This window comes from Oenanthe melanoleuca, chromosome 5, assembly GCF_029582105.1.
Source record: "Oenanthe melanoleuca isolate GR-GAL-2019-014 chromosome 5, OMel1.0, whole genome shotgun sequence".
NCBI lineage: Eukaryota > Metazoa > Chordata > Aves > Passeriformes > Muscicapidae > Oenanthe > Oenanthe melanoleuca.
In genome coordinates this window covers 38,237,507-38,250,547 of record NC_079339.1, presented here as the reverse complement: position 1 = coordinate 38,250,547, position 13,041 = coordinate 38,237,507, and the positions used below count along the sequence as shown (strand labels likewise).

Sequence of the window (13,041 nt, the reverse complement as noted above, 5' to 3'; positions counted from 1 at the left end):
CGGGCGGGGCCGGGCCGTGACGCTCGGAGGGCGGCTCGGCCCCCTCCGCCAATCCGCGGCCCGGCACGGGGGGCGGGGGCCGAGGGGGGCGTGGCCGGAGCGGCTGCCGGCGGCGATTGGCGGCGGGCCGCGCGGGGGCGGGGCCCGGGGCGGGCGGGGCGGGGGTCGCCGTCGGGGGCCGCGGAGCAGCGACCCTCGGCCGGGATGGCGGCGGCGGCGGCGGCGCGCGGGGCGTGGGGCGGGCGGCGCCGCCTGGCGCTCAGGGTGAGGCGGCCGCTCCCGGCCCGCGGCGGCTCCCGCGGCTCGGGCGGCGCAGGGGGTCGCGGCTCACCCGGCACCGGGACCCCGCGGGGGATGGGGAGGTCGGTCCCGGGCGGGGAGCAGCCGAAGGGGGGTCGGGGGGAGGTGCTGCCTGAGCCGCCCTGAGGTGGTCTGTGCTTCCCCCCGTCCAGCTGCCGCGGAGAGCCGGTGCCCCCTGGATCACCTCAGTCGCCGCGCCCTTCTCTTCCTCGGTGGTGAGTTCCCGAGCCCGTGGGGGGCGGAGGGAGGGAGGTGCGGGAGAGCCCCGGGCGCCGCCGCCGCTGGACGCTTCCCTCGGGTCTGCTCTGCTGAGGCTGGAGCCCCGGTGGCTCCGGTGGAGCAAACACTGCCCCCGTGCTTGATGGGAGAGACGGAAAAAGTTCTGTGTCCGATTTGTCAGCTCCGGAGCTGTGTGGCGGCCGCTGTCACCTCGCGTTACTCCGGGTGGCTCTGGACTGGCCTCATGCATCTGTTTGCGACAGAGGGGGATCTGGTTTCCTTCGGACAGTATCGAACAGCTTTAGTTGTTGTACTGCCTTTTTTCTTCCGCTGTCCATGGCTGCGCACTCTCCGAACTACAAACCAGGATCCCACAAATAGTCTGCTTTACTACCGTCCATGTTTCTACAGCAGGTGCATTCTCTACAGAAGAAAAAAGTGGCGATCTTATGGAAAAAGTGCAATTAATTTTAATTCAGCATTTCCTGGCTTGCTTAAAATATTTTTTGTTGCGTGTTCAATTTTTGAGATACCCTTTTTAAGCAGTTTGAAAAAGACATGAACTCCATTGCACTGAAGTCTGTGGGTCATAAAGCACTGGAGCTTGTAGCTCCATTGCAGAGACATGGCACTGAGGCTGATGGAGGGATTGATAGCCATAGGAGTTTGTCATTCTTTAGACCAGCACTAGATCAGCAGCTTTTCTGACAGTCAGGAAACTTGGTCAAGGGACTCGGATTTCCTGTGCTTCCTTCCAGATTCTAGAGGAGATTGTGTTTTCGTAGGCACAGACTTTCCCTCTCTTCCCCAAGTGTGGTTCCAGCTACACAATCATCTGCAACTTTTTCCTTTTAATTCTCTCCTAGTGTTGCTTTCCAAATCATTAGGTCTTGCTTGTTCATAAAGAGACTTATTTTACACTTCTGATCCTAGCTTTCTCATCTCCAAGCTTTCTCAATTTGCTCCAACTAACACTGCCCTCATTTTTTTTTCATTTTCATCCTTTTCCCACTGTCATCACTTGTCCACCCAATACCATTTCTGTTCCTGATTCTTCCCCCAATCTCTTTCTCTTCGTTACACTTTAGATAGCATCCAAGTCCTCATCTCCCTTTCATAATTCCACATCATCATTTCTTCAGTTTTCTGATATCTTTGTGTTTGTGTACCAGTTCTGTTGATCTGTCCCATTTCTGTTATTCATACAGAAGATCCATTTCCCCTTTCTCTTACCTGTTCTCCACAGATCATGGATTTGTGACATGATTAACTGGTTCTTGCTTTCTCCTAGTTTTCTCCTTACCTCCCAATGTCAACTCCTCTTTTCTAGTTTCTTAATTTATACAGTCACAATTTGTTTTCCTACATGCTATGCTTTCATTGCCTATCTAATGCTAGCTACAGCTTTTACCTCTGCTTTCTGTTCAATGTTTGCCTCAACTCCTTATTACAAACTTTCCTTGTCCCTCCTCTTCATCTGAGTGGGAAAGTTCTGGTTTTTGTGCTGCCAGCCAGGACAGCCACAGATGCAGGTTCCTTGCTCTTAGTTGCAAAACCAAGTGGGGGTTAGGAAAAGTCCAATTTTCTGCTTGAAGCTATGAACTGGAAAGATGAACCTGCTTAGTGGCTTGATGGGAAGGAGGCACATGGGACAGTTTTACAGTCTGCACTGGGTTCATGGATTTCCCATGAGTGAATTATTAACTGTTTCTTCTGAACAGTTCACACATAAATTCACAATTTATGAGTTGCAGTTTTTCAGGTTTTGATTAAATTGAAATAATTCTGAACATAAGCAGAGCAATGTATTTTTTTCTATAACTGCTCTTAGAAAGAATTTTGGCCCTTTTGGTGTAAAGTGAGAGAAAAATGGAGCAGAGAGCAGTTAGCTGGGTCTTGCTGTGAAGACTGGATCTACACTCTCTAGTGGTTCACATAGCAGTAAATGATGAAGGTTTGCATGTAATATGGTTCACTGGTATTTAGGCAAATGGAGACAAAAATAACTCACTGTCCAGTGTTTTGACTTTCACAGCCAACAACCAAACTCTTCATTGATGGGAAGTTTATTGAGTCCAAAACTACTGAATGGATTGATATCCACAACCCGGTAAGCCTCTGATCTCCAGAAAGGAAGCTTAAACTCTGGTTATATTTTTTTTCTCATAGAAAGGTTCTGTGATGGGTATGTCAAATTTCTGAAGGGTGTCCTTCACCCTGTATATGAAATCAACTGGTGTGATTTGATTCTAGCTGAATGTGAAGTCCTGATACAGACTGATATTACTCTCAGAGCAAAAAGGTGAAAAATCCTGAGAACTGAAGTGCCTCTCCTTTCAGAGAGCTTCTATCTATGACACACAATGATCACAGAGAAGTTAGAAGTTGGGTACTATGCAGTGCAAAATAGATAAGTAGCACTTGTATTATCTACATACTCCACCAAAGACAAGTGGAAATGAGGTTGCACTCAAAATTCTGACCCTCCTGGCCTCCCTAGTAAGCATTTAAACAGCAGTTTCTAAATCTTCTCTGTAAAGCTCTATTTTCATTTGCTTGTGGGAATGATCAGAGCTGCAAGCCATGTTCATGAAACTCATTTGGTCTCTGTGTAGCAACCAGTTTTCTTGTTTAATTTTCTCCCTCATGTTTTGAGTAGTTTCTCTCTTAATGATATATCTGAAATTTTTGCCACATCAAAGCAAATTTAAGAACATTAGAAGGAGGTTAAACTGGCAACAAGCTTGAAGTTAAAATACTGTAGAACTGAGGTTGTGTGTAAATATAGTACTTTGGCCTAGGGGTATAGGTAAGCTAACATCAATGGCAATTGCACAGTCATGTGCTGCTTTTCCTAAAGAAATATTGCCTCATTTAATGTGCAAGAGGGACAGCCAGATGAACCAAGATGATGGAAAAGACCACAGCCCATAGACACTTTTGCCTTATACTCTCTAGAAGTTTCAAGATAGGCAAGTCACTTCAACTCCAGCTTGAAAATCAGCACTGCATTTGCAGTTTTCTGAGTGCTTAATTTGAGATATTTGGAGTTTTCAGATTCAGAACTACTGCAGTTGTAGCCCAGGCCTTTTGTGTGCAATCAAGGAAAGCATCTCCTTTGTGCTCTGCCCTCAGAAGTACAACTCCTTGTAGAACAAGAATATTAGGTGTGTGCTGTCAAAGGACTATTGAATGGTTGGTGGGGACAGATGGGAAAAGTTGAGTTTTGATGCAATTTGTTTTCTCTTTCAGGCCACAAATGAGGTTGTTGGCCGTGTACCGAAAGCCACAGCCAGTGAGATGGAGGCAGCTGTGGCTTCTTGCAAAAAGGCTTTTTGGAACTGGTCAGAAACATCTGTTTTGAGTCGCCAGCAAATCTTTCTGCGTTATCAACAGCTCATCAAAGACAATCTGGTGAGACACCATGGCTGTGTGTGATGGCTATGGTTGAATGCATAGCAGCGGATTTTAGGAACTAAACTGAGAGACTGGGGTTTACAGAGTTCTTCTGTAACAGAATTACAGAGTTCAGAGGTGATGCCATGATCAAGCCAACTGAGACACTGTCCTGAGGTGCAGAGAAACACTTCTCATCAAATTGTAACAGAGAGGCAGTGCTTCTTACGGAATATTATTCTGAATTTGTCCCTTTACAAAGAGACCACAGAAGGTACTTTGAGCCTTGATGGAATATGTACTAGTTGATGAAGACAAGTATGTTACTATGTTTTTGGGTTTCCCTGATTGCTTTTTTGGTGTGTATGTGGTGTCATACCTGAAAGCATTAGAGTACAAGCCATTTTAGGATGATCTTTTCTAAGATGTCACCTATGTGGGTTATTGGCTTCTTTTCTACAAGGAGCAAATCAGTCAGTGATTTTTCTGGGTTCTGTTCAGTCTATTCACTGTCATGTTCAATTCTCTTTTAATTCTGTCCTGTCCTTATACTCTGTTTCATGGGTGGGCACTTTTCTAACATTCATAAACTTTGTGTTTTCTGTTTTCAGAAAGAAATTTCCAAACTCATCACCTTTGAACAAGGGAAGACCCTGGCTGATGCTGAGGGAGATGTTTTCCGAGGCCTCCGTAAGCTGCTGGCTCCTCCCGTTAAAAAGGGGCTTTGACAACCCACAGGAGGGGATGAGGTCTCCTGAGCAATTGATGGCTCTGTACATGTTGCTCCCTTTATAGCCTCCAATTCAAAGAAAAGTGTCAACTGTAGCTCTAAGCTGAAGAGTTTTCTTAGATAGAGTATCTTTAAATCACTTCCAAATTGTTAGAGCTTTTTCTAGAAGTGACTGCAAATTACTAAAAAGGGATAAAAACTTCTCGCCTGTGCTCAGGTATCTAAGGTTGAGTCCCAGGTACTCCATTTTGTACTGGGGCTGTTGTGTCTGTCCTCCTATCACAATGATGTGTAGTGTGGTCAAGAGAGAAGCCATTCATAATTTGTTCACAATGCTTGGCAGAGGGATTTTCTGGAGCACAATGAGTTTTAGGTTGTGGGAGAAGAGGCTGGAAGAAAGATGTGGGTCGAGGGAGTAGTGAAAAGGGAGTTTGGGAAGTAACTGTTAACAGCTCATCCAGCAGTGTGTTCCCTTTCTGCTGCAGAGGTGGTTGAACATGCTTGCAGTGTGACATCCCTCATCCTTGGAGAGACCATGCCCTCCATCACTAAAGACATGGACACTTACACCTACCGCCTGCCTCTGGGCGTGTGTGCTGGAATTGCACCGTTCAACTTCCCAGCCATGATCCCTCTTTGGATGTTCCCCATGGCTATGGTTTGTGGAAACACCTTCTTGATGAAACCATCTGAGCGTGTACCAGGAGCACTAATGTTCCTTGCCAAGCTGTTTCAGGATGCTGGTGCCCCCGATGGGACCCTGAATATTATCCATGGACAACATGAAGGTAATAACAACCCTTCCTGGGAGATGATGAGTGTATGTGTTGTGTGTGCTCAGTGGGAGATACCAGTTGGTGAGTCTGAGACTGCTGCTGTTAGATAGGTTTGGACAGGTGCTTCAGCTCTATTGATGAAGCTGAAAGGTGAGTGGGAGATTCTCTGTCAGCTTGCACCAGATCTTTTAGGAGATATGGTGAACAAAATGTTGGGGATTGGGGTCAGAGTTCCCAAGCATGTAAGTGCTCAAATTCTATTTAGCAACCTAAACTGCAACAGAAATAAGTAGATAAATCATCTTGGTTTCGCAAGGAAGCCTGAACAAGAATTAAATGCCTCATTGACTATACAGTAGATGCCAGTATCCTGGCTCCTAACATGCTATTCTTAATAGCACACAAGTAGCTTCAGGACACAATGATACAAATAGAGAACACTAACTTCGCTTTGGCATTGCTCAGACACCCTGGGAATTGCCCAAAGCATGAAGAGATGTAAGAGAGCCAGGAGTATGAAGAAAGGGTAGGAGTCAGTGTGCTAAGAAGTGAGTGAAAAGTTGCACAGACAGGCTTTCAGGGAACTCAGATGTAGGAAACAGGCAAGAATTTCAATAAGAAGAAAGATACATAGATTTAGCACTGTGGGGATGGGAACAGAGGGAAGCATTTGTGCACCACAGTTATAATGTATTATTTCCTATTTGAAGCTGTGAATTTCATTTGTGACCATCCGGATATCAGAGCAATCAGCTTTGTGGGATCTAATCAGGCTGGCGAATACATCTATGAGAGAGGATCCCGGAATGGCAAGAGAGTCCAGGCCAACATGGTAATGTCTCTGAACAGAGCACACTTCAGCACATAGGCTACCTCTGTCGCCTGTGAATGTTAAGAGAGACCACTCAGCAGCAGAAGCTGACTTTGCTGCTGATAGCTAAGTGATAAGGCTGCTCTCTTGCCAGCCTGTTGGTAGCAGAACTGTAGCTACTATAAGAAGTCATTGCCAGAGGGCTAGAGAAGAAGCAGTCTGGGGTACTTAATCATGGGAGACTGTGTGTTGTTTTTCAGGGAGCCAAGAACCATGGTGTGGTGATGCCTGATGCCAATAAAGAGAACACCTTGAACCAGCTGGTTGGAGCTGCTTTTGGAGCAGCTGGCCAACGCTGCATGGCCCTGTCTACAGCAATTCTAGTAGGAGAAGCTCAGAAATGGCTGCCAGAGCTTGTGGACAGAGCCAAAAATTTACGAGTAAATGCAGGTACAGACTGAGACAATTTTTACAAGGTATTTCACTTCTGTAAACCATAGCTTTTTAGGTCAGCTTATCTGCCATACTGTGGTGTGACCCTTGGAGCTATTGGCACCAGAGGTTTGATGTGTAGGGGTAGGAGCTAGCAGATTGTCTGGACCGGGAAACCCAGCCCTATGTAGAGGTAGCTTGCTGGGGGGACTGTGATGCAATGTTTACAGGCTCAGTCTTGTTTTAACTGGAGATTTGAGCTTAAATCCTATGTTTAACTCATATCTACCATTTATATAGCAACCTCATTTCAGGATCCTTCCAATTTGTAGTAAGTCTACAATAAAAGAAGAAAAACGGAAACAAGTACTTTGAAAAAACTAGACTTACTAATTCTAGGGGAATTATATTTTGTTTATATTCAATAAAGTGCTCCAAAGGGGAAAAGTTTCCTTCCTGAGAATAATCTCTTATTGAATTTTGGCTTCTTGTTGATTATGAGAGCTGCAGGCTATTGCTCCTGTTCATCAATGTCTCAAATCTTTGGTTTGTGTCTTGGAAACATCAGATTCATCATTTTCAGATTTTTCCTGCCAGTGTAGTTATCTCCACAACAGATGCCTATGAAAAGGAAGCTGTCAGAGTTAAAAACTTGGTGTCTCTGCCTCTTCACAGGAGACCAGCCTGGAGCAGATCTTGGGCCTCTAATCAGTCCCCAAGCTAAGGAACGGGTTTGCAGTCTGATTGAGAAAGGAGTAAAAGAAGGTGCCAGCCTTCTCCTGGATGGACGTAATGTCAAAGTGAAAGGTTATGAAAATGGTAATTTTGTCGGACCAACGATTCTTGCCAAAGTCAAGGTAAGATGACCAAAACCAGTGCTTTTAAGTGTATATTGCAGGGTCAGCTGAAAAATGGGTTAGCCAAATCAGTCAGTAATCAATGATCACCAGGCAGAAAGGTCATAAATGGCTCAGCTTCCCTAGCACAGTGTCAATGAAGTATTCATTGTAATGCAGGCAGTAAAAGCAGAAAGCACTCTGGAGATGAAAAGTGGTGCCTTCTTTAGTGTACTAGATAGAGGACAGGGCACAGGAAATAGTGGAGAAGTAAGGAGGACTGAAGGATGGCCTGTGGCAATGCAGTGTTATCAGTAATCCTAGGAATATCAAGAGTACCAACAGCATGTGTGTTTCTAATATCCTATTTACTACAATATTTTTATTATATCCTTTATACAAATTGCTTTTTCTGCTGTTTCTATTGGCAGCCAAACATGACTTGCTACAAGGAGGAAATCTTTGGGCCAGTTCTAGTGGTGCTGGAAGCAGACACTTTGGATGATGCCATTGAGATGGTGAACAATAACCCCTATGGGAATGGAACTGCAATCTTCACCACCAATGGAGCCACAGCTCGGAAGTATTCTCACTTAGTAGATGTGGGGCAGGTATGTTCCAGCTAGGATTGTTGCTTTTAGCCCTCACCATTTACAGTATGGATAACCAGCTGTAATCCTTGCCCTCTCAGCCAGCAGGGCCCAGCCTCAGATATAAGGAAACAAAATATAGAAGCCTTTGGAAAGTGCTCTTCAATCTGCTACTTCTTTTGACTAATATGGCAGCTTTCTTTTGGTGTAGGTGGGTGTCAACGTTCCAATCCCAGTGCCTCTGCCCATGTTCTCTTTCACTGGCTCTCGTGCTTCTTTCAGAGGGGACACCAATTTCTATGGCAAACAGGTAACTTTCTGATTCAGAGAACTCTGTTGGGTTGAATTGTGATAAATCGTTACAAATGGCAATGGGGAGATGGTCATCAGACCTCATTAGTGAGGAGACTGAAGCCATTTCAACCAGGAAACTGAAAACCAGCCAGTGATCACAGCACCATAATGCATGTTACAATCATAGATACCCCATTCCTCTTTCTTTTCCCTTAAATAAAAAAATGCAAGTAGTTTTAGGAGAATTGAGAAGGGAGCAATAACTAGCAAGCTTTCTCACACAATCAGAATCTTTTTGAAACTGGTAAAAAGAACAGGCTGACAAGAAATGTTTCCACAGAAGAAAACTCAATCCTGTTTAGATAAAGCAAAAGACGATATACTACTAGTGTAGACCTGAGGCCAAATACCTGATCTGTGGATCTCTCCTTTCCTCCAGGGAGTGCAGTTCTATACACAGCTGAAAACTATCATTTCTCAGTGGAAAGAGGAAGATGCCACCATTGCCAAGCCTGCTGTAGTTATGCCAACTATGGGAAACTAAACCAGCCTTTGCAGATGCTGTTCCTGGTGCCCTTCTGTGCTGCACTTTCCAGCTTTGTCCTGACTATCACCCTTTACTTGGGAATGAATGAAAGCTCCTTTGTCTCAAGGATCTGTTACTGTGCAGATTGGGTGCGCTCATGTGACTCACAGTCTGGATTTTCTGTTGCTGTCAGTGTTTTTTTGGTTAGCTGAGCTAATTTTTTCCCTACAACCTATCAAAGACTAAACAACCTTATCTAACTGAAAGGGCAGCCACTGAGATTGGTCTTAATTTGTGTTTCTTTCCAGACCTCATGAACTTGAACATTACTCTGGTTTTTACTTCAGTATCTTTAGCCTTAGTGACTCACTCCTGGCTACATCTTGTAGCAGGTTTATTTACCTCTTTATCTTGCATATTAAGATTCTGAGTTCACCTTACTCAAAGATGAGTAGTCATTTTGAGTGACATAACTGGGACATCTTGAGTGTCTCATAGAAGTGACTTTACATACGATGGAGACAAGAAGTTGTCAGTCTTTCACCTGTCAAGCAGTTTCCAAAACATTGGGAAATAGCTTTGTATGGATTTTTCAGGAAGGCATATTTGATTTCTTGTCTGAGGATGAAAGAAATTTCTGTTTGGTACAGTGACCTTCACTGTGCCTCTGACAGCTTGAAAATTTCTGTTTCTGTTCTGTCTGGGGCTTGTATGCTCAAGCTTGCCAGCAATTCCATTATACCTGAAAATCATTTGGTGCCTTTTCACTGTGCTAACGGATACAAGCCTACACATGTTATGTTCTGTTATGTCCTATAAAACAGGACATAAAACAGGGAAGCAGAAACATAACCATGTATATGTATCTTTGTGTCACAGCATCATGTGCATCTGAATCAAATGGAGTGTAAGTAGAGAGGTCAGTAGGAAGAAAGAACACATTTTTTAATCACAAAGCATCCAGGCCTTCTCTGTTTGTTTCCTGTCCTGACTGTAGCTGTATTTCTTGTGTTGGTTGATTGACTCCTTGTCACATTTGCTCAAACACAGTCATGTACTCTTGGGACTGCAAGTTCCTATTGCTAGAGAAGATTAAGGCTTGGAATATACAATCTGGTTTTAAGAATCTCTACATTTGAAGCTGGAGAACCTATATTTTTATTTCTGATTCCTGAAAGATTATGCAGCCATGAAGGATCTGCAGGGATCTCACTCAAACACCAATGGGAAATAATATACTTCTAATGATTGTAACCATTACTTGTTCTAATTAAACAATCTGAATGTGAACACTTTGTATCCTGCCTTCTGGTAAAGATGCCTTGTAACTGACAGCTCTATATTAGTGCAATTGCTGTGCATTCACTAATGTTTGTATCTTGTTTTTTTCCTCTGCTATACACTAGAGGGAAATTCTCACTTTGCAATTTGATTACAAATTAAAAACATGCTCATATATTTCTGCATACTATGACTGTTCCTTGGTAAGACCTTATACAGGCGTGATGTTGACTTTATTCTCCTCCCCACAAGAGATGGTCTGCAACTCCTGTAACCCGTGTATACATCTTCCTTTTACAGCATTTCAGGGACCTCTGTACCAGTTTCCTGCACAGCATTTCAAGGAATGCCTTGTTTTTGTTTCCATTTACACATAATTTGATCACAGAAACTCTTAAGCTTTATGTAAATACCTTCACTACAAAATGAAAATACATCTTCATCAAGTTATGCCAATACTTTATGCACAGGGTTCTAACCACTAGTCCAAATGCTAGTGCATTGTACAGGGTCTTGCAAGCTCCTAGTTTGGGAAAGAAAGAGGTCTTTAGGAAGGAGAAAAATAAGTATATTTCAGATGGATTTCAAACACAGAGTCAAAGCAGCAGTGCAGCAGACAGGGGATCTAGAATTCACATCCTTACTCCAAAGCTAACTTTAAAAATGAAAAGTGCAGATGAGTTGCTAGTTGCTGGCTGCTATTCATGGAAAGTGTATAGCTGCCTTATTTGGTCTAGGCTGTTAATATGTGAGTATGTGGAAGGATCACTGCAGAAGAGGATGAATCTGATAATGTGTAATAAGTATTAGGTTGGGAGAAGTATTTCTGTGTTGCAAAGGTAAAATATTCTAGATAAGAAGACATTGGAATTCACTCAAGCACCTGGGAAAGACATACTAATTAACAGCCTCTAATACTGTAATTTACTTTCAAATGCCTTCATTTTCTCCCTAATCACTGCTATTCTGACTTGGTTGTTGTCCTATTAAAACCCATTGTATCTTTCCTTTAGAAATTCTAAAATCTGTCTTCTTCTGTAACAAAAGCTGTCTATTATCAAGGTTACCTGCTCCCTGAGGAATTGCAGGACTATTCCTGCACTTTCTCCAGATATCTTCTACATGCCTGTATAATCTTTTCATTTGTGTGCAAACATCTTTTCTAATTATCCACACTTCCAACAGCATTTTTATGCAGATAGAATTGTACTAGAAATGCAGATCTTGTGTGTTGCTTTTTTAATAATGAACTGCCTTTTTTTGATCAAGCTGCAGATGCTATTTGGTCATGATTTACCTGCCTCATCTCACTGCTATTACTGCTTTCCACTAATCTGTTTATTCTCCTTTTTATTTAATATCTGATATTAAAATAAGCTAAATAATGTATCTTCCTTGTAATACAATAGTCCAAAGTATCTAATAAATTTATTTAGACTATTAAAATACAATTTCATAGTCAAACTTTTGAATATTATGAAAAACATTTTCTTTAGAAGGCACTGAAATCTAGATTCTTAAAGCTATCCAAATATTATTTTAAAATGGCTTAACCACCTCTGAAAATTGGGCCCTGTGACTTCCACTCCTAGGAGGTTTTTTCCCCCCTTTGTCTGTGTCAAGAAAAAGGCTCCAATCCACTTCAATGTCCATTTTGGAAAGTGCCAGCCTGCCTTTCCAAAGGAATTGTCTCACACCTTTCTGTATCTTTATATATATGTATAAATGTCTCCAGGGCTCCTGCTTATGAACTTTATCTGGGTATTACATTTTGGTTTGTGTGCTTGACTGCCTCACATCTGACAAGCTGTGCATGCCAGAACCCTGCCCTACCTATTCCTCCAGGGTAAGCTGACATTGCTTGCCTTGGAGTGGTATAATTAGCAATAAAGTTGTATCAGAGTTGGTATCTGAAAATCAGGCAAATGAGTCTTCATCGTGGTCCACCCTCTCTGATGAGAGGACTGAATGCAATATCAGCTGCACAGATTTTGCCTTTTTAATCAAAACTCACTGTGCTAGCTGAAAATACATCTACTTGTAGTTTCATGGACTTCCACTTTCCTCTAGAAAACATAAACCTGCTTTTCAATAAGAGAAGGCTTTAGGGGGTCATGAGATGTTTTTCCATGAGAACTGAATCTAAACGCCTTCTGCAGAAAGATCAACACAACAATAAATTTTAAAATTAATTAAAAATTCCTCACTTTTGTCACACAAACATTCATGTGCATATAGATACATTACTACATATCTTATGTCCCAATTCACAGCTTATAATATATTAAATGCTGCTTGAACTTTGACTTTCCAGCATGAGCCATATTTTAGGTATCTCTGAAGTCATGGTCCCACATTTCTTTGCAGACAGCAATGAACCATAGAGTAAGCAAACCTTTCCTAATCTGGCTGTGGATATTTGTATTTTTTGATACTGGGAAGTTTGCTTTACAATGCTCTTATAAGGAAATATACCTGGGGATTGCTACTGTCATAATAGACATTATTTACTTGTTTGATAAAGATGGATAGGGATCCATTAGTGACTGGACAAAATAAATCCCACTGCACTGAGCAAAGTTAATTCTCCTGACTTCTATTCTTGACTTTAGCAGTACCAAAATTTATTTCCACTTGTTTTTCTTTTGATACAATACATAAAGATCTAACACTAAAGTATAGTATAGTGCATGTACACAATCAGTATATAGTGTACCAACTTTTTCAAAAAGTTAAAGTACCTCACACAAAGCCACATCACTAGATTCTTATTTTAGATTCAGAACTTACTGGAATCCTGTTGACATGAAGTGACCAGCCCAGTTCAGTATCCACCTACTGAAGAAACAA

General features: G+C 42.6%; 1 protein-coding gene across 1 annotated transcript; it reads left to right on the top strand.

Annotated features, from left to right (window-relative positions):
- Window positions 1-163: 163 nt before the first annotated feature.
- On the top strand, window positions 164-10,368 carry ALDH6A1 (aldehyde dehydrogenase 6 family member A1). The gene is made up of 12 exons (XM_056493371.1): window positions 164-264; window positions 453-515; window positions 2,555-2,629; window positions 3,772-3,933; window positions 4,527-4,605; window positions 5,131-5,433; window positions 6,132-6,253; window positions 6,493-6,682; window positions 7,340-7,521; window positions 7,932-8,111; window positions 8,302-8,400; window positions 8,824-10,368. The coding sequence occupies exons 1-12, from the start codon at window positions 205-207 to the stop codon at window positions 8,926-8,928; spliced, it is 1,620 nt and encodes a 539-aa protein (XP_056349346.1). The 5' UTR covers window positions 164-204; the 3' UTR covers window positions 8,929-10,368.
- Window positions 10,369-13,041: the final 2,673 nt, after the last annotated feature.